This window comes from Osmerus eperlanus, chromosome 12 (genome assembly GCF_963692335.1).
Source record: "Osmerus eperlanus chromosome 12, fOsmEpe2.1, whole genome shotgun sequence".
Lineage (NCBI taxonomy): Eukaryota > Metazoa > Chordata > Actinopteri > Osmeriformes > Osmeridae > Osmerus > Osmerus eperlanus.
In genome coordinates this window covers 12,395,870-12,421,800 of record NC_085029.1, presented here as the reverse complement: position 1 = coordinate 12,421,800, position 25,931 = coordinate 12,395,870, and the positions used below count along the sequence as shown (strand labels likewise).

The window sequence follows — 25,931 nt, the reverse complement described above, 5'->3', positions numbered from 1 at the left end:
TCTCTCCAGATTCTTTGACCCACTTAACATCCCTGTAGAACAGACCACAGCATTTTTAAGAACACCATATTAGCCTGAGCTCTTTTTAGTCCTACAGGTATAGAAGATAACATCAAATACTGCAAATGTTTCTGGAATACCTACCCTGTCTCTGTGAGTTATATTTTCATAAGACAGATGAACCAATGAAATGAAAGCCAGCCTGCCAGACAGCCAAATGACTGATCGACTGCCGACAGATTAAACCAACCTAACAGAGAAGCAATGAGGTTTCAAAGGCCCCAGTGTCTTTCTCTACGTACTCTGTTTGAAGCCCAAGTAAGGGATCCTCTCGATGGGGGTCTTCCTCTCCTTCATATATTTGTAGAGAGCCACCAGGAAGGTCTGCTCCTCAGCCCGACACTCGTCTCCTGACCCTCCCTCCAGGGCCTGGGCCTGGGCCTTCTCCTCTGAGGACGAGCCCCTCTTGCTGCTGCTGCTGCTGCTGCTGCTACTGCTGGCCCTAGACTTGGCTGGCGCTGATGTCTTACTGTCTGGCTTCACCTGGGGGCACAAGGGAACAAACATGAGCATGGACAGACAGGCAAACATCCATAAACACAAACACACACACACGTAAACACACAAACACACACACACACACACCGACACCCACTGAAATGCCATCATATTTGACACAGCTATCTGCCCATCTGTTCCAGATCATCACACATTTATTTTCTTCCCACAGAACTGTCAAGGCCACTAGGATAGCCAAATACTAACAGAACCACAGTCAAAAAACACTGACTTACAGTTTTACATTCAACCCCCGTAAACAAAATCAACACAAATTTGACCTTGTTCAAATGCTCCAAACCCTAACTCTGACTCTGGTTAAGCATCCGTAGTCACGCATGCTGTCATCTGAGAATCATTTAGCCCCACTGAACAATGTGTGGTTGTGAAGTTAATTATGGGATGTTTATTGGAGAGTTTAGGTTACAAAACGTATATTGTACCAATCCCTATGAAGAATCTATTACACGCTTTTGGCTCTGAAGTTTCCATTTAAATGACCTGCTGGGGCTGCAGACTCCATCACTCAGTGAGAACACCATGATCTGTGGCATATGTGGCCTAAATCTGTGTTCAAACCCCAAATTACTCTTCGCAGTCAGTGAAACAGCAGCAAGCAGTCCCAACCGTGTTTACGAAAACATGTTGAGTATGAGCGTTGTTGACATTGGAAGGTACTGGGGTTCTTCCTCTTCCACCATAGCTCGACAGCGCGGTGGGATGAGGACGTTAGAGGCGCTAAGGCGCTAACGATGTGGCAGTACCTTGGTGGAGGCCTTGCCCTCAGTGCTGCCAGCCTCCTTGCCCCCCAGAGTGGCCCTGCCCCAGGGAGTCTCGTCGCTGTGACACTGATGGTTTCTTCTTCCGTGGCCGCCCCTTCAGGTTTGGAGCTGAGGGAGCAGAAGCAGAAGGTGTGTCACTTGATTCATCCCGTTGAACGGCTATTTAGAGTCAGCTATTGTGTTTTTTCCGTTTTTTGAACAATAACTTTATGATTTTTTTTTCTTTTTTTTTTTCTTATGTTACAGTATCTGTTTAGCAGAGTCAAGAATATCAGCACCCAATTATTGTCAGTGTTATGAAATTCACATTGTGTCAGAGGAATCATAAAGCGGGCTGTGTCAGCAGCAGTGTCAGCTTGTAAAGCAGATCCTGGTTTCAACATATACAGAAAAATGGGAGCCGTGTTTCACCAGTCATGTTGCCTATAGGCTATACAGTTCTGTTTGTATAGCCTATAGGCAACATGACTGGTGAAACACCGCTCCATCTTCTTCTGTATACTGTTGGAACCTATCCTCCTGAAAACCCCCTTATACTGTTACCCTCTCTCTCTCTCTGGCAGGAGCCTCTGATAAGATCTGCTTCCTTTATTAAAGTGTTTACCTGCTAACTGAAGCAGATTGTGTTTTTCTCAGAGTGGAATCGACCAGGGATCGGATTTTCCTCCCCCCTCATCCTCCCATCTCTGCAGCCCCCCCCCCCCACTCCCCCCCCCCCCCATCCTCCTATCAAACAGAAAGACCTCTTTGTCTTCGTCCAATAGAGAACCACCATGAAACAATCTACCCAATCACCAGTCGGACATGACAGCCGCTAGTGGCTGATCAAACAAGCAAGCCATTGATGATATGAGATGAAGATTAGATGTGTTCCATTTTCCACCCTTTCCCCCTTAAGTGTACCGTACACCGTAACCAGATCTACAATTAGATGGGCATAAACTTTGACTTCATACAAACTTGTTCTTTTCGACATCCATGATGTGCAAGTGGACATTGGAAGACGGATGGAGGTAGAGGGACAGAGCAGAGTCAGACTAGTCAAGTAATCAACACTAAATAAACTGCAACTGTAAGAAAGCACAAATACTGACAAGCAGGTGCAATGAATGTGAAGGTCCAAAGACGTGTTTGTTCTCTCCCTGTGGTGTGCTGCGGGTGATTGAATCATGCTGAGGGTTAGCCGTTAGCTGCGGGCTAGCTCTTCTCACTGCTCAGCTCCAGCCCTGCTGGTGAATCAACACTACAGAGGAACCAGCAGTAAAAGACAAATCACCATAGATCACTTCTGGTCTGCACCAACTCAATATCGTTATAACCTTTCTGTGAGCAATTTGACAAAAAAGACAGAAAAAGTGATTCAAAAAAGTGACTAAATGAAACCATGTGGTTAAAAAGAGCAAAGTGAGCCGTTTTGTCACCTTGGCAACAGCTAGGGGTTGTTTGTTTCTTGTTTCTGTGTGACAAATACGTCTATGCAGCCCCCAGAGACCTCAGTGGCCGAGCAACAAGAAGATTGCTCGGGAGTAGGGAAAAAATGCTACTTTTTTAAAATATAATTTTATCTTTTAGAGGAATGCTCTTTCACAGTTCAGCCCTTATTCTCGCCCTTACTTATTTGCCAGTACTATATTGCTATGGATTCCTGGTCAGTGAGTAATGAGTTAGTCATCATTACTGAAGTACATTAGTCCTCTGTTCCCCTCCACAGTGTTGTTATTATAGACTCAACCTCTCTGGCTCTCTGAGAACATACTTTCCATTCTTACAAAAGTCCTATTTCAAAGGAGTCGGGACCAGCTTTAATATCATGTTTACAGTAAAAGGCCCAAGCATTACAAAAGGCTGGGGACTTACAGTCAGAGTCACATGCTGTACAAAGAACATCTGTCTACTCTCTCCACCACACCAAATCATGGTGTGAAATTGCCAAGAAAAAAAACGGCCAAAAGAGAGGGGGAAAAAAAAACTAAAAGGATTTTATTTTATTTTTTTAAGAACTAAAATTGACCATTTGTAGCATCTGAATGATTGGATCTGTAATGTGTCCTACGGCATACGGAGCTGGTCATGTGCCCGGAGTCCTGCATGCTGGTGTTGGGCCTTAGTCTGGGTCTGGCGAGGCAGAGCGAGAGCAGAGTGTAAAGGAAGATTTTTGGCAGCGAGGTGTTTGAGCAGTGGAGGTTTTTGGCTTCACATTGGCCAGTTATCATCTGCTGGGGCTCTCCCAGCAGCAAGGGCCCATCACTCACTTATAAGCACATTAGAGACAGGCCAGGACACCAAAAGACTGGCTGCTCCACACACCAGCTACTCTCTCTCTCTCTTATACCACCCCTCTCGCTCTTTATCTGTCATTCTCTCTCTCTCTCTCTCTCTCTCTCTCTCTCTCTCTCTCTCTCTCTCTCTCTCTCTCTCTCTCTCTCTCTCTCTCTCTCTCTCTCTCTCTCTCTCTCTACATACAGTACATCTATATCAAACTATTTGTTCTCCCTTCACGCACAGACACAGATTGGCACACACAGTCTATCCCTCTCCATGAGCTGGGTGGAGGGAGTGGTGCTTGGCTTGCACAGTGCCGTAGCAGAACTGTGTCACCGTTCAGGAGTGCCAGCCAAGAGAAGAAAGAGAGAGAAAACTCCCGCTCTCGCTGAGAAAAGACCCTCTCAAATGCTTCCAGAAAAGTGACCTCTAACCTTCTTTCTCAGTTTTTCTCTCTCCCTCTCTCTCTCTTTCACACTCTGTTTTTCTTCCACTGGCATCAAGTAACAGGCTGTGCTTAGCTTATGGTTAAGCAAGGCATTACAAGCTTTTAGGCCTTTCAAAACAACCTTGTTGTGGATTTTCTTTCCCCAGTGCCCTTATCTTGACATTCTCCAAGTGTGACTCTACTTTCAAAGCCTCTCAGAAAAAAAGAAAGAAAAAACGAAACATTTTGAAGCTTGAAGATAGACTAGGTGTAGCGTAGCTAGGAACCTTCCATGCTTTATTAAGGACTACTTTACAATGGTGTAAACCAAAGCGGCTGTGGTCGCCCCTTCCGTCCTATCAGCTATCTGGGCAGCATTCCTGTGGTGGTGTTGTCTTTGAGGGGAGAGGTTTGTTTGAAGCCTCTTGGTAGAACTGCCGCCAGTTTGGCTCAGCCTATCACAGCCTAGCCCAGACTCCAGGGAACACTGACAGGGGAACAAATGAAACAAAATGAACAACTTCAAATAAAACGCTGTTTGCACTCTCTCTTTCTCTCAGTTTGTCCCACTCCACACTATATAGTACTGTATGTGGCAATTGCAGTCAATTCAAATGTGTATTACATGGCTAAAACAAACAATCCATGATATTTAAATCTTCAGGCTGTAGGTTTGAGTCAAACTATCTGCTGATTACATTTCCTACCCACCTGGGCTTTCAGACACTCAAAGTAGCCCAATAGCAGGAACTCCAAGAGTTAGAGTAACAGGATCATCGTACCCATATGGGCTGGTGTTGAGAGTTCTCATCCTGGTCACATGAGATTGTGACTAAACTGAACACCTGAAAAAATATATCTTGTTACAGTACATAATCCTGAAAAGTTTATTTTTCTCTTTATCCATCCATCCTCTCTCTCTCTCTCTCTCTCTCTCTCTCTCTCTCTCTCTCTCTCTCTCTCTCTCTCTCTCTCTCTCTCTCTCTCTCTCTCTCTCTCTCTCTCCCTCTCTCTCTCCCTCTATCACATCTGTTCCAGGAATTGTGGTAACTATTCCAATGCTCTCCAGCTATGATCAGTGGCTCTGCTTGGATGCAATCATTCATTATGCAGCTCAGTGCTCCTCTCGTCTCTCGCAGCCCTTCATCTCAGTTTGCCGGTTTCATTAACGCCAATTTGTCCACATTATTCTGCAGACCCACAACCCAGACTATGACTACTGATTATTCATACATTCTCCCCTTGTCCATAAGTTAAAGAGAAGTTTATAGAATACACAGTATAAAGAAGTGGTCTATTATGGGGCTTGGGGCTGACTGTGTGACGTCAAATATAGGATTCTGGGAAGCAAACCAGTCGTATGTTCAGCATGCATGACAAGAACATTAAACATGACAAAATGTTATGTCAGGTCCATTTCAGTTTTTTTTTTTTTGGGGGGGGGGGTATTGACATTCAACTGACACCATCCAACCTGGCTGGCAGCCATCAGAGCACACATCCTGCTCTCAGCTGGTTTCTGTCACACTGTGTCAGAGCACCGCTGGCCAAGCTGCACTGTCAGTGGTTGGTCATGGATGTTTAATGGATCGTATGGATCCTGTATATGTGGGAGGATATCTGTCTGAATGAGGAGCAACAGAGAGGGATCACTCTGTCACTTCGGGTGTGTTCACCTATCAAGCACGGCACCATCTGCACCAGAGACAGGCACACATAAAACTTGCCTCTGTTCTATGTTATTCTTTCTTTATTAGACTTTTTTTTCTTTCTCTCTTACCCTTCTGCAGCATCCTCCCCTTCTATCTGCATCTACATTTTCACTACTTTCTCTCACTCTCTCCCTCCCTCCTTCTCTTTCTGTCTCTCTCTCTTTCTTTCTCTCTGTGATTTAACACAGGGCCATGCAGCAGATGGCGGTGTGAGGCGCAGAAGGAACAAAAACACACACAATGAATAAGTGATCCCGTCGTCGCCCTCACTAAATAATACCATAGCGTGTGTTCCTACATTCCCCCATCTGAAACAGCAACTGTTCTCTCCTTTAGTTTACGCACTCCTCAGAGACTGATTCAGAGATGACAGAGGAGTTGTCACGAGCCTTCTGTGTGAGTGTGTGTGTTTGTGCGTGTTTGTGTGTGGTTGTAGTTGCAGTTTTATGAAGGGGTTTGACAATGCAAACAGATTGGCTGAACAATGAGTCAATGTCACAGTGTATGTGTATATGTGTGTGCGTGTGCATGCGTGTGTGTGGGGGTTATGCAGCGTGAGTGTGCAGATGACATGGAGACACCAAGGTCGGATGCTAATTCAGGAGAGAGCTGGTACAGACACACTGCATTGCTTAGGGCTGCAGTAAGGACACAAAAAGACACACTTGGACCAGAAATCTCCACATACTGTACACACACATCCTCACTAGGCTGACATACATTTCATTAGTGTATGTATATACAGCATGTCATTCATCAAGTGCTAAGTCAACCACTCTGTTGTGTTTTTCCAAAAAGGTAGCATCAGCCTGGGCTGGCTAACTCCCCACACTGCACCGTCATTTCTCCAGGAAAACCTCACATGACTTATTCATACCTGGATATTCTCAAATCAATCAGACTCAGAGTGACTCACAGGTGCATCCATCTCTTGCAATATTTATCTGTGACGGACACTCACAATCGCTGCTGCCCCTTCAGAGATATAAGAGCTCAAATGTGTCAAGGAGTCAATTTTGTGGCCATCTGCTCTAGGTGCCATGGGCTATTCAATGTTTCACCTTGATCTGAAACTCTGAAACTACTGTGGTAGAGAAGCACTCAGGACAACAGGGGGAAACAAGGCAGGGTCGATAACAACCAGAACTGTGAAATGACTGTTCCAATGAGGGGAAGGAAAAAGAAAGGGCCAATCCAATTATGAACACCTCTTTCTTCAGCCTTTGTTCTTTCTTGTCCGTCGCAGATCTGCTTAAATCACCAAAGGGATCAGCTTATTTCAGTCATCTGACATTATTAACTCATGACCAGCTATCATTTGATCATTACCTAACATCCGATAAAGACATGTCTCAGGACTCTGGCTCTCTCTTCCTTCCATCCCTCCAGTTGCTGAGTAAAAGTAAAAAATAAAATCTTGTAATTTAACACTCTTGTGAAAACAGGACTTGCTATTTAAAAGATAAGGCTGGAGAATAAATGCTGGCTTGCAGGAGGAGGAATGTGGTTGAATTATTTATAGGCAAAGTATTGGTTGGAGTGTGCTCAATGACAGCCATGCTCCCTCTAGTGTCACTACGATGTATTACAATCAAAACATCCCACCAGTGATGACCTCAGATGCTAGTTATACAGCATGAATTGAGACAGTGTCATGTGCATCTGACCTAAGATGAAAAGAGCAAAATATGGATGAATCTCTCTAAATCCGAGAGATCAAATAATCTGTGATGATGCCTGTTGTGTTGGATGTTGTGTCAGAAAGTCAGCATGGCTCCCTCAGTAAATTGCCTTTAACAGTGATGACAAATGACAAATTGATTTGAAGTCAATGTCAGGCTAGCTTCCCATCCCTAATACAATCCCGTTACTGATTAAATGGCATAAATAAAAACACAAACAAACAACATGAATATGTATTATCATAATAAATAGTGCCACGTTCAAGAGCGATGTTGTAAAATTGCCATGAATATTTCATAGCAGGGGGGTGAGAATGAGTCTTGGCTGCATGAGGAGGGCTGTGATGATAATCCATGCAGGGGGATAATCAGGCCGTACTGGTGTAAATTCATCAAAATAAATTGCAAGGTTCTCCGTCAGGAGGGACAAGGAAAAACACAGTAGACATTTGCATCAGAATTGCTGATGCAACGGCATTACCCCCGGAGATGTGTAGGTGCAATCAGTCTGATAGGTTGTGTTGTAGAGAAGGAGTAAACAGGTGAGAGGAAAGAAAGTTGGGAGAAATAAAAAGGAGGAGAGGAAGAATGGATAAAAGGAGAGAGGACAGTCATTGTAGACAGGCACATGGCCAAGCAAGCAAAGGACAGGTGTGTCACCTAACTCAGCTACAGTGACAGTTGCCTGAGAATTGAAAGTCTGTATGTATGCAGAAAGAAACCATTTTCACATCGGCTCCTGAGGTACCCACTATGGTTATCAACTATTCTATTTAGAATCTTCCAATTTTATGTGCGCATGTGTATGTTGGAGGGGGGTTAGCCACTAATCACCATCACACACAGCAGAAAATAACCTTTTCTAGGAGGTCCCCATGACAACGGGCAGCCAGTGGTGCGTATATATTTACATGAAACTTAATACAACTTTGAAGCCAGCCAGCTCTGCTCTGCGGGCCAGATCTGTGAGCATGCCTGTTGGGGGTCTTCTTCCACTCATTACACAAACACACACAGAGTGAATACTAACACCTCCTTAACAAGTATTAGCAAACGGAAAAACAAGATAAACCTAGCACAGATGAGAGCCGGCAGTACTGTGTAATCGCCTATCTCGCGACCTCAGAGAGACGGACTACACTCATAATGTAAACTCACTTCATCTCATGTGTGTGTTTGATGTTGTGGTGGAGTATTCCCCATTGTAGAGTCTCTCTTTTTCATCTCTGTATGTCTATGTTGCTCCTCCTGCTATGTGACATGTCTCTGAAGAAAACTTTGAGACAGAGAACAGCGCTGTGTCATGTGCAGAAACTGGCGCTATGTCATCAAAGCTATCGGAATCTGCTGTTTACTTTTCAACCTGCGAGCCAGTGTCTTTGTGTGATGTGTCTTTATTGTTCTTTGTTATTGTGGTGTTCCAATACAAGCTTTTCAAATCAAACCTTACTATGCAGTTAAGGTGGCAGACATAATCTATATGTATCTGTCCAGGGACACGATCTCAATAGGTACACAGATACTGATAGATGCTTGTCCACTATTTCTAAGAGAAAAAGTATTTCTGTACAACCTCAGATCCCTCTCCAACAACCCATCTCCTACTAGCCCCTCCTACCCTCACCAGCTCCACCAATCAGAGTGTCTATTGCCCTCCTGTCTCCTCCTACTTATGACATTCCAACCTTTTAGCCCAATTACATGGCCTGAATCAGCAATTCTCCGTCTCATTCTTTATCTCCCCATCTCTCTTTCTCTCTTTGGAAAGATCATCCTAGTCACTGAACTATTAAGCGGCTAAATTTTGGCAGTTTTATTGCAGTAGAAGACGTATGCCATTTGTCTTCTATGCAAATCAGAGGTTGCGGGATCGGCCATCACCATTGGCCAACAGTCGCTGGCTATTTGCATATTTCATCAGTGTGCATGCATATTGATGAATAGATCATTCTAATGAGTTCTCAAGCTACATGTAATATACCATGAGATATACCCAATATATTATTACATAATCATAAGATTATCCATCTTTATACTGCTCTGGATAAGAGCGTCTGCTAAATGACTAAATGACTAAATGTACTGTAACAAATAATTAATCAATGTCATCTGCGTCAAAGAGAGAGAGAGAGAGATGGAGAAGGGGGGAGAGAGAGAGCTACAACCACGTCCGCTTTTCCCGGAAGACTACTTAATACAGTCTCCGAGAATAAACATGTTCACATACAGCTTGCTTATACAGTACTACATCTAAAGAAGGGACATCAACATGGAGGTGCATAGCAGGATACACTAAACACCCCTGCACACCAACACAGCTAGTATCAAGCCACCACTCTACCGGGAGCAGCAAAATATGAAACAACATCATGTTTATGAGTGCCAAAATGCATCACTCACAATTCGCTCTGCCTTTTGAAAGCTTTCAATTGCCTGAAGTTTCAGTCAGGGTAATTTGGTGCATTTCTCTGCAGGCACATCACTACTGAGAGATGCAAACTTCAGCATCCTGTAATCATCCAATCTCTTTAACAATAACACACAGTATAGGCCTAAAGTGGAAGACACCAGAGGCCCAGCAAGGCTTTATGCTGTGTTTAGGTCTTTACCAAAATGCTGCCCTGTGTTTGCCACATGGCACTGTGGGACAATATTGTCTCCAGTTATGCTACAAGTCTGAACTTGTGAGTGCTGAAGATCAGTGAAGGTATGAAGGTCTCCTATGACAGCTACATACTAGATAAACACCATCTGTTTAGTACAGGAGCAGTGACACAGTTATTCTGCAATAGACCACTGTACTGTCACAGGGAAGTGTTTTAACAGGGAGCTCTGAAAGTATGTGTCGGGGGGGGGTGTCTCTCATGACCTTAAAAAACAGCAGGTAAAAGAGAAAAGCCTTACATAAAAACGAGCTTGACAGTATGACCAAAAATATGATTTTATCAACCAACCACACTAATCGTTTCATAATCACCTGACTCTTATAAGGAAGTGTTAGACCACGATAGCACTGTGACTCAGAATAAGGAAATTACTTCTTTAGGATATGTCATAATCATTTCTGTATTCCTGCACGCTGTAAAAGCTCAAAGGTGTCTCAATGAGAATTTCGATAACAATTTCTAAATCCACTGACCCCCACAGTTATGTCTCCTTACTCAGCACCTGTGTGATGACACACATAGACCTCGCTGGCAGTTCTGAGAACATTATATATATTTCATCAGAATCTCTCGTTCCTTCTGCCAGCAGTTTTACAGCTTTGGTCTCCTCTATGTCATTACCTGGTTACATATTACAATATATAAAAGGCCTAGTCAGGACACTCAGCCAGCCTAACAAATAACAAACTTGGCATACTTACCAAGTAAGAAAGTACGGCAAGTAAGTAAAAAAATAACCAAATAATAACTAACTGACCAGTTGCAGTCATACTGCAGCACAATACAGCTATAATAATATTTATAACTGTATATATTATATTCATAATATCTGTTTAGGAAAAGTAGTACCTATATTTTTTTTTTCAAATTTCCTAGGGCCCCACTGAGGAGCAGTTGACACATTCACACTGATACATGCGGAGTCCTTATTTTTGGATGGAAATTACATGAGACTCTAGTAATGGCTTTTGAGGTGCAGTGCGGAAACTAATTGTTTAACACAACTGAAGAGCTATTGAGACAGCCATCGTCCCCCTGCACTCTTCAAAATGGTGGTTTCTATTATTTCTGCATGAATGCTAGTGTGCTATGCTGCACCAACCCCCAGAGCTCAGGCTGACAGGGGCTTCAGTGGAAAAAAACAACCCTTTACTTCTGTCATCATAATAAATATGAAACACATACAGTATTAAAAGAAACAACACAGATTGGTTTTAAACCAAACACACAGTGTTTATTATCCCATTTCTTCGAGGATACGTTTTTCCTTTTCCAAAAGCGGCTCCAACCACTCTGGGTAATGGCAGTTAATTATGGTGAAACACAACACGCAGCTCATTGGTCCCTCGGGTCATTGATATGTCAACGTGGTATGCAGAGACAAACTGTGGTAACAGTGCAATAAAACGCTAAGGATATTAGCAGACAAAGACTGGTATTAGCAAATCTGAGCATTTAAATGACAAAAGGTAGATAGACAGACGGACTGTGTCATCTAGTATAAGATGTGGCATGCTGTGGTATTCTGTTAGGTTGGGATGTTTCAGTTCCAGAGAAAAATAAAAAGGTTAAGTTTGTTTAAAGGGATTGTCTCTCTGCCTGCCTGTCTGTCTCTATTCTTAAGAGTTCCTCTGCATGACTGTCTTGCTGCCAAAATAAAAGTGCCCTTGTTTTTCTAAGAACTCCCTCTATCTTATCGGTAAGATAAGACACGCAGACTATTCTTAAAATGAGCATACTGTACCGCAATCCGCAAAATAACTTTCCATAGAGATTGTGATTTTCGTTAAAGAAGCGAAGAATAATAAATATGAGAATATTCCTTGGAACAACTCCCTATCTCTGGCAGGTGAAGGTAATGTTATTCAGATGGCGTATTGAGATGTCCTCTGTGGCATGCCGTAGCTACTGTAGCAGAAATGAATATGGATAGATAGAATGGATACACTCAGGGAACATCTGCAGGGAACCTTACTGCAGTACCTGGAACACTGTTCTGTGTGTGTGTGAGAGAGACTGTGTGTGTGTGTGCTGGGACATATGGGCTGAGCATTTGCAATGTATCAACCCCCCCAGGGTCTTCTGTTCGACACACAGCCTGAGCCCTAATCCAAGAGTCATTTAAAACTCATTCATAATGGGAACGTGCTATTCTAGAACACTAACCCTCCATGTTCTAGAATACTAAGTGTTTGTATTCTACTATTTTCCGGTGAATCCAAATGTACTGCATGTAGTCCCCTTTTATGTATGATTGTATATCATGTTTGTGGCACCCTAATGGAACAGGCCTCATTCTTAACTTGAGATATGGTTTGTACATCATATAAAACAGGAGAAATCAACATTTTGACTGGAACGCTCCTTTAACCTTTCAGCAACAGATCAACAGAGTGACAGGAGGGTTGTGGAAACAGGAAGTCCTGTAGTAAAAGGGGAGTTAAAACCAGATCTCTGACACCAAACCCTTCACACTCCATTTCCCATGATCCTCCAGCCTGTCCATAAATCACAGACCAATAGCGTCTCCCCTGGCTCCAAATAAGGTCAAATGCTGGGACACCATGCTCCAATCTCTGATGGATATTCTCCTTCAGAATCGCTCCACCATCAGCATGGCAGGTTATTCATCATGGAGTGTTTCTTTCATACTATTTTCAGTGAGAAATCTACACTCGCAAATGGCCAAAAGGCGATGAACATATTTTTTGACTCACTGGTTGAGTAAGTACTGTAAAGCCAGTACCGATACACTCTTGTTTCATAGTGCAACAAGCAGAGGCAGAGTCAGATGGCTTTCTGATGATGTATGCATTACACCCACTCATTTTTCAACAACACATTGATCATCATGTTCTATACAATTGCAGCAAATGAGCTAGTAGGATAGAGCCCCTTCCTCGGTCACCACTGGTGTTTGGATGCATGGGCGATTGTGCAACTGGCTCAAAGGCTCAGCAGAGCTGTCACTGTCGCTCATTACGGAACATCCCTGTCACCGCGGCGACCATGCTGGGGGCTTTGAACCCAGGCACATGAGGGAGCTCTGCTAATAGAACCTTGACCTCTGACTCCTCTTACAACTTCAACCTACATCTCTAGGGGCCACCGCTTACGCCCACCCCCCCCCCCTCCTCCCCCCCTCCCTTGTTCCCCTGGTATGATGTTTTGGTTTACTCAGGGTGACTGAACTCGCTCCTCTACACTCACATATGCACACACACACGCATGGACACATGCACACACATTGTACACAAATTCTCTTCTCCTCCCAAGCTGAAACTGAAAAGCTAATGCACTATTATGAGAGTTAAACTGATTAATTTTATAATAAGAATATTGCAATTGGAAAAATGTGAATGTGAGCAGTGAGCACGTCACTCAGCCCCCTGTCCAGAGGCTTGTTTATTTGCCTGGTTCATTGGCTATTGTTGAAACGAGGCAGAGCAAAATCCTCCTTTAAGGATTAATTTGATGTAAAAAGCACAGGGCAGCCTTATGTAGAACACTTGCAGTGACATTTAAGCATGTTACATAATGGAAATACTCGCAAACATTCAGGCATTCATAATACATGTTAGACAGAAAAACATTAGCTTACTGAATGGGCTGGGCCTACTAATTTCACGTACAACAGGGAGTAAATGCAAAGCAAGACAAGTTATGTTTCAGTAAGCGACTAAAAAACATCACAACTTGTATGTTCAATGAAGTGCTTATAAATTATTCTAAATTGTGATGTTCTTTCTTTTTTGATAAATCTTTAAAAATGTTACAAATGATGTCTCTCAACAACACCAACGTATTCAGTAAACAACATTTCATAAATTCTTCTTAAAAAAGCAATTTTCCATGGCATGCTGAAGGTTTGAACAAACTGTGACAATGACAGTTCAGCTTGTGTTTATTTAAAGGGAAATGCCTTCATTTGCATAATGCCAAAGATGAAAATAACAAAGAAGAAATAGACGTGCAACACAAGAAAATAGCTCTGCGCCAGAGTAGACCTGGGATCTGTTTCACTTCCAACAGCACATGCTGATCATGGGATTCAAGTCAGAAAGCACGGTCCGGTCAAATGAAAATAATACCGTGGAATAAATATCCGGTTACGGTTTGAGTATGGTTTTACCGTGAGCCACATAAGCGAACCGCATAATAACATCTTTAAATGTGACACCATCTGTCAACATGTGTTTCATTATGGAGAGGGGTGAACTGACCACGCCTGCCACATTCCACACTGCCTTATTGAGAGGAACAGTGAGCAACTTTGTGGCAATAGAATCTGTGTGTGCAAATATGTGTGTGTGTGTTTGTGTGTGCTTGTGTACGTATGATGAAAAATTGAAAAAAAGAGACAGAACAAGAAGGGTTGTTAAAGAAAGATAAAGAGGAAGAAGAGTAAATGAGAGAAAGAGAGAGCAAGAAAAAATTGTTAAAAAGAAATAGGACAGGGAAATTGAGAGAGTAAGAAACTGAGAGGACTGTGGGATGTTAAAAGATAAATACATAAATATATAATGAAAACAAAGGAATTGGGTCGGTAAAGAGGAAGTAATGTTTTCCCTAATGGCGCCTAGAGAGAAAAGTCCTTGAAACACTATTTGCTTTAAAGCTGTTATCAAAAATTTCTCCTGTTTCATTCAAATCCATGGTCTAAGACTCATTAAATGTTTATGGGGAAAGGCGCAAGGGATCATAAATCGCATGATCATAAATCACAGGAGGCGGTTTGGCAGCCTGCTGCATTCATCCATATAGTACACACACACACACACATGCACGCACACGTGCACACATACACACCAGGAGAAACCAGGCCAGGCAGCAAGCCTCCCAGCACAGATCAGAAACACCATAATTAAATCCTGTATCAGCCTTTAAGTGACATTTTATTTCAGTCTCAAGTCTGTAAAGCGGAAATTTTTATTACCAGCCAGCACATAAGAAGAAAAAGGAGAATAAACCAAGACTCGGGGCCCTTGAAAGGAAAGGTTCCATTTTTTGTCATGAATTATTTATCTTGCCTGTAAGTAGTCAGTTGGGGATACAAGAGACTCCAAATCTAGCTCAATATTTTCTTTCTGCGTGCAGCATTCCAAATCAATGCACATCACGGCAACATTTCTGGAGTCACTTAATAATAACAGGAAAAGGGAGAGAGAGGGGGGAGGGGGTGGAGGAAGAGAAAGGCCATTCAAGTGTTGACACGCAGTAGTGCTTTTTGGGAGAGTTAAAGTCATCCGTTTGAAGGAGAAGCGTCTCTTAGAGAACTCTCTCTCTCTCGTCATCTCCTGAGGATTTACTGCCAAGATAAGATTTCCCAACCATAGAGAGACAGAGAGAGAAAGAGAGAGAAAAGGAAAGAGAGAGAGAGAGAGAGCCAGGAGCGTAATTAGTCCAAATCACAGAGGAGCACACTAAAAATATCAGTGCAGGCAGACTCAAATGTCACTTTGGACTAATAATCCATTCTGAGAGGTAAAAAGCGGAGGCATTCCTGAAGCAGAGCGTTGGTACTGAGGAAAACAGTGATATACCATCTTCTAGGATAGAAGGTGTGGAGGGGTGGAAGGATAGAGGGAGAAAACACACTTTCACACAGGTTGAGTTCAATTAATCCCCCATGCCCTGGAGAGAGAATGGATAATACTGCTGGTAAACACATATACACACACACATACACACAAACTGTAGATTACAGAGATAAATCATCCATTACTTTGAGCTTGGTGTGTGTGTGTTTGTGTGTACAATAAGCAAACTTAAACCCCTGAACAATGGTCTCTTGACACATTAACACAGTATTTCATTCTCTCCCCACTCCACTCCCAGAGAACTGCACCTCTGGGTCTCTGGGTAGTGTTTGGGGAGAAATAATCACTGTTCGGTTTTCATTCGGCTTGATGCATCTTGAACAGTTAGTGGAAACATTTCTGCTCTCGTCTCCTTTGCTGTACTACACAATGAGAACACCAGAAGCTTGTCTGCCTGCATCTCATGCGCAGTTAAAAAATGAATATGGAGCACTACTGCTGCACTGCACAAAAGGCAGAGAACCATCTATTCGGACTACTGCACTGTAAACAGACATTTAATCTATAGTGTAGAGATTTTTTTTATAATTTGTGCCATATAAATCTTCTATATGCACAGCTGAAAACCTCCACTCCAGTGAAAATGTATTGATCTATTCCTTAAAAACTTCAGTGGGTTCAGCAGCCTCTGAAGAAGACAGGCTTTCAGAGAGAGCTGCTCTGTTAGCCTGAGATGACGAGGAGGAAATGTGAGACTTTGAAATGGAGAGGAGGACTGTGCCTAATCTGATCTCACTGTCAAACAACTATTGTCCTCCTCTGCCATTCTAGCAAACCCCCATTAATGGCATTTTTACACGAGGGAGAAAGGAAAGAGTAGAGGGAAGGGAGGGGTGGGGTGGAAAGTCTTGAAAGTCTTGAACATTAAGGGTAGACTTGCCTACTTCATAAAACCTTCTCCTGGCAACAACTGGGAACTATTACATGGTGGAACTGAATACCATGAAATGAAATCTGGGTATTTAGGACATGTGAGCTACAGGCATTGTTGAAATTAATGTGAGCTGATAAAACAGTGACCCTGAGGACGTAAATGGACTAGACCACAAATTACATGTGTATGGCATTTTTATATGACCTGAACACACACACACACACACCCTGCTCTTAGCTCAGTGAATGATATTTCTCAAGGCTGCTGCTCCGTGGCAATCGGTGTAATCTCCATTTGGACTGGCTGCATGTTATTCATTACGAAATAAGGGAATATTGTACCTCACCAGACAATTATGCAAATTCCACTCAGAACTAAAACGTTCTCAGCCTTAAAGAGCCATTCTAATTTAAAAGAGACTCTGGACGCGGCCGATGATGAGAACATTGGACGATATGGAAAATGTTCGGAAAGGACTACAGTGCGACTATGAGGATAGATAGAAGGAAAAAAGGAGTGAAAGAAAATCTCCCTTTCAGTTTCTCCTTGAATTCTTAATATGACACATGGATGAGGCATATGGGCTATTAAAAAATGCATGACCTTTAGTAATTCAACCCAGATTGTGGAAACGAGCGCAAAAAGTAAGAATCGGAATCATCAAACATAATGCAGAAAACAGCATGAGAGGCTACAGAATGAGCTCAGCTTCCTGGCCTGGAGACTTAGTTTAGCATGAGCCAGAATGTAACGCTAGGCCAGTTAGCCCAGATTTTCAACACAGATGCTAATGCAGGCTGCTAGCGTAGTGTAGCAGCAAGTCTCTGTGTGTAGCAAATAGAGAGCTATGTGTAATTACATGGTGCTCCTTGGACGTAAAACAGTAATCATTTGACATTCTCTTTACTTAAGAGCTCATATAATCTACGTTCTATTAAATGATGGTTACGGCGGATGGTTTCATGGAGAGTGAGTGTGTGTATCTGTGTGTGTGTGTGTGTGTTTGTGTGTGTGGGGGGCTGATAGATCTGATTCTGTAGGAAACTATAGTATCAACATTTGAAAATTCTAGATCCCTAACTGAAACAACTATTCATCAAGTTTGGTATTTGAAGCGAAACAACAATTATGGAGGGAACTGTATCTTTTGGTTGGTGGAGCTGTTGAACATGCCTCTCCCATTAGTCCTGTCATCCTCCACTTTTAGCAAGAAATAAAGGAGAAAAAAGGAACAGCTGATGTTACACAATCTTCTAAACAGTCATTTCCGCTACGCATACGATGACTATGTTCCCACTATCTAATTATTCAAATGTTCCAGCAACCACATGTTCTCTCACCAGTGACTCCATCACCCACATCCCCTCCCTCCCTCCCTCCCGGTCTCTCTGCATGCCTGCTTCACTACCATCTATCTACAGTATCTATCTATCTATCTATCTATCTATCTATCTATTTATCTACCTATGTACCGATCGGTAGATAGATAGATTCCCTCAGAACATCCAAATAATAATAAAACAAACTGCTTTGGTGCTATTACATATAGTAATAATCTAACTGAATCCACAATCTCTTTCTCTATTACTTCTCTCTTTTTCTCTCTCTTATCAAACACAAACTCAAAAAACAATTACATTGAAGGACACTGATCCTGTGGCACTGAAGGCTGAAACACAAGACTTTTACAGTAATGGGGGATAAATGAATGGCCCATTTTTAATGCTATGTATATGCACACTCACACACACACTGCCTGTTTTCTACCAAGGTAAGTCCTAATTTAGAGACAGCCAGAACCACTCTGCTGTGTTTTGCCATCATTTGATTTATTACTATAAAGTGGGACTGATGAGCACTTGAGAACAATGGCTGTAGTGGAAGTCTCCCCTGATGAGGAATAGCCACAGTCTTCTACGTTCCTCACATGTCTGCCATTAGACCACAGGCCCATCATTTATACACCACTGCATTGCCATGCACCGATCATACACTAATGACAAACACTAGATTCCTATCACACACACTGGCAGGCACACACGCAGAAACACGCATGCACACGCACAACACCTCGCCTCGCCAGTCTGACAGGGAATAGAGAGAATTTTGTTAGTAAAACATTAAAGATGAGGAAAAAACTGTTATGCTAATTGTGGTGGTTTGTTCGGAATAGTTTTTTCATATCTTTGACAAGTATGCAAATACAGAACAACCCAAGGCCAGGAGAACCAACATAAAAATCACATAAATACTGAATAGAGAACATCTGTCTTCCAAAGAGCATTTTGCACTGTGTAATACTATACAAACGAGCAACTGAAAGGCAAATATGCTTTCAATAGCTGATGACAAAGGATACTATAAAACCACTCCAGAACATCAAACACATCATCCGTGCCTTCAATCTAGCCATAGGGAAATGCAAATAGTTCATTGTTATACCGTTCAAGAGTATTACACATTCTCATATCTGTCCTACCACAGTCACAGAGCGGTGCCAGCTCAGAAGTAATGTATATGTCGGTTACACATTGTAGCCTAAGGGCACATACAGAAAGTCAGCAACTAACATGTGTTGCATCAAACGTCCAATTTTGTTCAAGAATTCATCATCACAGCCTGTATCTCTCTTAAAAGAGATACAGGTGTGTGTGTGAGAGAGAGAGTTTGGCCATCGCAGATTGACCAATAAAAGGTGTTTTAGCACTCTTGTTTTTCCAAATAGAAAACACATTGACACAGAGTTGGGTGGATGGCAGTGTTTTGGCAGCAGTAAGATGTTTTCTATTTCAGGGGAAAACCAGACTCTTGGATGATTAGGAGAAGTCCAGGAACTGCTTAGAATAAGTCAAAACAGAGCGATGGCAAAGCCACAAGCACTCATAATGCTTTTTTCCATAAATAGGCTTCCTTCTTTTCTTCAGTCTTCAGTAACATTAGAGATTTCCCTAAGAAAAAAACGGTCATGTTTTAGCCTTGCCAAAGGAGTATAGAAACTCTGTAGCTAGCTTGCCTCAGAGAATATCTGGCAAAGTTTAATGACCACACTAGATGGCAAAGATTTTACGCCAAGTAGCCATCATACCGAGCATGAAAGCATCTTGCGAGATTTCTCTCCTATTCTCTCATCTGTCTCTGATACGTTCCAAAAGAAAAGAAAAAAAAACATTCCAAATGAAATAGTCTCTTTTGTAATAAATTCCACGTGTTTCAAATCTCTTACATGCGCAATGACTTCATGGGGTTGGGATCACGGGCTTCAATACGGACCACTCCAGGAGTAACTTAAACAACAGTCCTCCGTCAGATTCCCTTTGCGTCCTCCTGCCAAAACACACTCGCTCTCTTAAACCTCAGGAAGGACCGGCAATCAGGATGGCTAACATGCACATGTCTGTCACTGCTGCATACATCTCCAGCTAAAACTAGAACAAAAGTAAACAGGGCCAGAGAGACCACTCCTGAGATCACTTACACCATCTGAAGAGGTTTTCCATTTGGTGTCCACTTTGTAAAGTCATTTCTTTATTTGGTTTGGCTAATTCTGATCTCCCGCAGTCACCGGACCGAGATGCACAGCTGCTGCTGTGAGAATGAGGTATTCCTTCCTTTGACCTGTTCAATATCGCCGGCTGTGATTTTGATATTGCTTCCCTATCTAAAAAACACAGCCAACATGTCCAACATGCCAGGCACAATCTTTTACGTTGAATGAGAAAGAGAGAGAGAGACCACCACAGTGTGATCTTTCTGGGTTTAGGGGTTGAAGGTTGCGGCACGCAATATGTAATTATAGATTGTCTATGCTTTAAAACTACAGTAGAACAGATGGCTCAGAAATAGCGAGCCTAAGGGGTCATCTGTTTTTCCATTTTTTGCCTTTACAGAGAAAACACCCATGTAACTATAACATCCTTATCAGCCACTTTCATCCCTATTAGACATATTTATACAATTAGAAGCCATGCCCTCTTTGTTTTAAGTCTTGCCAATGATTTGACCCTTATATTCAAAAACATTGACCTATCTTTGACTGCTGACCACATGGAGGATGAGACATCGACTGAACTATCTCCACACTCCTACCTCCCTGCCTCCCTCCCTCTCTCTCTATTGCTGCTTCCTGTGGAGGCGAGCAGGAGAGCTGACAGTATACCTTGACAACCGGCCAGAACGCCCATCTCAATTACCCCAGCAATAATCAAACCTCATCAAAGTCACTTCCCAGCACCGCTCACATTCAGCGAGGTGGGACAACCGCACCAGCCCTGCACCACAATGGCAGTGGATATGAACGCCAGCCTCCTGTCACTGAGAAATCCTGGAAGTCACTGAAATGAGTCCCTGGTTATATATAGAGGACCCCCAGCCGAATCCACAGTTTAACTTCTGTCTGCACAGAAAGGAGGAAAGGAGGGGGGAGAGGGAATTATTCTGGTTACTTACCGAACTCATCACAGACACTCTCGTTGTCCAGCAGTGTGGGATGTTCAAAGGTATCCCTGCAGTACAAAATGTGCGTGTTGCTGGTGAGCGAGGCGATGCCTCCCAGCGCCAGAACCACCTGCTGGGTCAGCAGCGACGGAGGACGTTCCCGGAGCCGGGCCAGGACCGAGCGGTACCGGCAGTACTGGGGGTAGCTCAGAACCACAGCTCGCTTCTGGTCTCCTTCCTCACCTGCACACACAGACACAGAATATTAGGTATGGACACATCACAGACACACAGAGATACTTAGACACTTTTTTTTCATGCATGTGGAACACGTGGGGAGGTGTTTTTGGTCCCACAAAGAGCTCATGTCTCCATAGTGACAAAGTGAATCATTTTCAATTGAATCATCATGCCATTCATCCCTAAGCTGCTAATATAAGAAGTACAGTACATACCCGTCACTGCAGTATCGGACTACAGATCTGGGCAGTGTTTGGTTTTATTGAAGACATTAACATGACAGTTCTCAGTTTGGATTGGCCACATAAAATTGTCTGTCCGGGCATCAAGCCACATCAGCCAGCCTCAGAGAGGCCCAGAACACCAGGCTTCTTCTGCCTGCTGTCTCCAACCCAGACCCTGCTAGGTTGCTGCTATCTAGACCCAGCCAGCTCACCCTGGGATCCCATTGGCCACAGGTGGATCCGTTATATGAGATCACTGTGTGAGGCCTACAGGACGAGAGCAGAGAGGCCAAATGTGGAGCTCAATCTTTCTCTCATTTTTTCTCTCCCTCTCTCTCTCTTTAACACGCTTTCTCTCTCTCTCGCTCTCTCTCTCTCTATCTTTCTCTCACTCTCTCTTTCTCTGTCATATATGTAATATAAAATAGGTTAGGTATAAAACTGGTTAGAGGAGCTGCCAGTGAGATATAACCTCCTCTTCACACAGTCACTCGAAGATGACATCTGGCTGTCGTTGCACTTTGTGGAGCGTTATCAAATTCAACACAGACCATATTCCGGATGTCTAAAAAGAACAGAAAATGCAATTTTTTTATGGAACTCGACTGTGATCCGAAATACACCCCCTCACAGTCCAACCTTTAAACTGTCAACCTCTCAACCTCTCAACGGCACTTCTAAAAGTGCATACAAACTAACACTGGCCAGCCAGACAACTCGCCAAAGCATTGATTGAGTAGCATTTGGACATGCCAGAGTAGGTGTCCATTCAGCAAGGATTCCTCAACACTTTGTGGTCCACCACATGGTACACACTGGAGAGCAACAGGCATTGGTTCCATTCAACACAACCCCCCCATCCCTATTTACTTCTGGTCAACAATACATTCCCTCTCTCTGACTTTCTTTCTCTCTTAGACTCTGCCTCTATCCCTCCCCTCTGCCTCCCTACCTTTTCCTTGTTAGCAATTAGTGCAGTTGAGATTAGTTTCAAAACGACCGTGTTTTTATGGGCCTCTCCAGGACCAGCTAATCTCACTGGGAAACTGTGTACAATTTAATGACTAGATTTAACCCTGAGGGAGAGAGAACGAGCAAAGGCCAGAGAGGACTGGGGAATAAAGGGACAGGGGACATAACTGACCCCACCCCCACCCCTCCTTACATAGTCACTTTGTTAATAAAATCTAACCTTCTCTTAAGACAGGAATTCTTATCTATGCAATTTAATTGGTAGGGCGCGCACTGTCATTAGAGCGCACTGAAAATCACATTATGCAATTTCCCTTTAATACCCTTGACAAGCAGCCTTTGTCAGGAGAGGAGAAGAAGAAAAAGAATGGGGGTGGGGTGGGGCGGTGGTGGGTCGGGGGACAGGTAGGCACTGATTGGTTGCAAAATCAAGCCTGAAATCATGCAGAGCCCACTGTGTGCTATCAGATGTGGGTGAGTGGACCCCGCTTCTTAACTGTGTCAGCTCTTCTCTGTCATGTGGCTTAAGAGCCCTGCTAAATGTCAACCGCTCCACTATGGGAATATATTTACATAACACTCCTCTCTCCACTCATACCTACCACCTGATAAAGTGGACCAATTAAATTGCAGCCAAAGAACGAGAATGTAGGAAGGGGGATTAATTATTCATGTAAGTGTTATTTTCAGTTTGATGATAAAATCGGCTTTATGGTTTGTACCATTGATCAAAGTGCTGGTTTGTGTGCTAGTTTGACCTACAGCTGGAGCCTACTATGTATTTGTTTTGGAGTGGGGTGAAAAGATCGAAAATATGAGTGGAGGAGTTCTTTATTTCACAATGGAACAAAATGTCATTGTGAAACATAATGAACGAAGGGAAGAGATAAAAGAAGAGAGAAAAAGAAAACAATGCATGACTAATTACAGCCTGCCAAGCTCTTATTCTCGCAACCTTGGAGAGGGGAGTTTCAACAGGTTTTATAATTAAGACCATGAATGAGAAGATGAGAAGATGTGACTGCTGAGTGGTTAAGACAAGTACCTCCGGTAAATGAACATGATAGGCTAGTCAATGAGACAATGTTCCTTTAATACCACACAAATGTCACTCTGGGCCATGGATAATATTTAAAATGATTATGTATTATCTCATCTTATAGAACTGATGTCATCCTGAACATTGCAGCATGTTGCTATAAAGCACATTGCAGCTCTACCCCACCCTCTGAAACAGCTATTGGCCAATATAAGCCAGTAAATGATTGAGTCAGAAGGACAAACCCGACTAAATAACCACCTGCCTGTTCAAAACGCTGTGATGTCAGTGCATACTGTATTATATGAGAGGCCGTATAGGCCTTAATTCATACTTGATCTCACATACACGCCATGACCTCACATATATACCATTATACTCTCACATATATACCATTATACTCTCACATATATACCATTATACTCTCACATATACACCATTATACTCTCACATATATACCATTATACTCTCACATATATACCATTATACTCTCACATATACACCATTATACTCTCACATATATACCATTATACTCTCACATATACACCATTATACTCTCACATATATACCATTATACTCTCACATATACACTATTATACTCTCACATATACACCATTATACTCTTGCACATAAACTGGCATACTCTCTTACACACACAAAAATACCGTCTTATATGCACCATCATACTAAAGTATGACAATATATGTAAGAGACAAATAGTATGTGTGAAACAGAATGTTAGTATATGTACGAGAATAACAGGATGTGTAAGAGAGAATACTTATCTATGTGAGAGAGAATACTTGTCTATGTGAGAGAGAATACTTGTCTATGTGAGAGCAAATACTTGTCTATGTGAGAGAGAATACTTGTCTATGTGAGAGAGAATACTTGTCTATATGAGAGAGAATACTTGTCTATGTGAGAGAGTTTGATTGAAACGGAAGGCAGTTTGATTGAAAAGGAAGTAGTACTGAATTCTCAGTTCCTGATTGGCTTACACATGAAGAAGAAGGATTTGGGGTAGATGTAGCTAACGCCCACCTTCCCTATCAAGACGAGACTGAGTGACATGACAAGATGGCAGAGAGTGGGCGGCTTAATGAAGCCATTGGACTTATTAATAACATTTTGAATACTCTAAATGCTGCGGCGTTATTGTAGGGAGGACAGACCCGTTCCTGAAATACGTTTTTACAGTTATTCCTGGGGAAATTATGGAATTAAATTACATATTAACTATACTAAAATACTTGCGCACAATAATATTTGCTAAATGTAGACGTTTTTAAAGGTTTTTAATTTTACCTCGAAGCTTTTTGTGAAAATGAGGCTAGTTTCACGACAGCGACTTTGGATGTAGACTAGGCTACTTTAACATGTTAGCTGATTAGCCAGTATGAGTGAGATATGTATACAGTCACATTAACAAACCTCTTCTTTGTAAACTATTTCATCTTAAATACGATGGGAACACATCACATTAACAATTCCAAAACGCACCACACGCCAAACAATTTTTTTTGTCAAGCGCCTCTAAGCTCAGATTCCGAGTCGGATCCATGAAGCTATTTCGTTGCAGTGAATGGGTGCGGGCACTTATTGGGCATAGGGGCCTACACTCAAATAGGATCTTAAAAGTCCCAACTGGAAAATGTTGTGAACAGATTGACATCAAATTCAGGTTGTGGCATTGAAGTTTAGGTTAGTAGCCAAGGGTGTAAAGACCACTCGGCTAATTAAAGACGTCAACGGTTAAAACCCCAGTGCCACATACGGGACGGTATTCACACAGGCATTGGCTTTAATTTAAATGATAGTTTGTTTCATCAATTGAAAAACTGATCTAGGACTTTTGACTCAAGTAGTGGGGGTCGGTATAGCTTCCTAAACAACTATGGAATTCTACATTTGAGTTTTTTAGTGGATTTGCTTGAATCGTTGTCAGAAATGTTGGAATCAAAGACGACAGCCATCCACAGTGGCTATTTCTAACGCTAACGATGAAATGCGCCGGCTGTTCAGACCTGGATCAGGTGCATCACGGTGCGGCAGCAGCACTCTGTCAGGAATTAGTCTTAACCGAAATACTGCGGAGTTTGATATTGGGATTGCGCCATCACTTGGCTGGCATTAAGACTAGCTCCTGACAGAGTGCTGCTGCTGCTCCTTGATGCACCTGATCCAGGTCTGAAGAGCCGGCGCATTTCATTGTCAACGTTAGCGTTAGAAACAGCCCCCGTGTATGGCTGTCGTCTTTGATACAACATTTCTGACAATGACGCCGCAGGATTTGGAGTATGCAAAATGTTATTAATGAATCCATATTGTCATCTCACTCAGTCTCGTCTTGATGGGGAAGGTGGGCGTTAGTTACATCTACCCCAAATCCTTCTTCATGTGTAAGCCAATCAGGAACTGAGAATTCAGTACTACTTCCTTTTCAATCAAACTGCCTT

The 25,931-nt window shown here is 42.7% G+C and overlaps 1 protein-coding gene across 1 annotated transcript in view; it reads right to left on the bottom strand.

Moving 5' to 3' along the window:
* arid5b (AT-rich interaction domain 5B) overlaps positions 1-25,931 on the bottom strand; it is a 64,000-nt gene that overhangs the window by 18,741 nt on the left and 19,328 nt on the right. Inside the window, 4 exon segments of the mRNA XM_062474903.1 lie at positions 303-525; positions 1,323-1,362; positions 1,364-1,448; positions 21,010-21,240. Coding sequence (XP_062330887.1) covers positions 303-525; positions 1,323-1,362; positions 1,364-1,448; positions 21,010-21,240 — 579 coding nt within the window.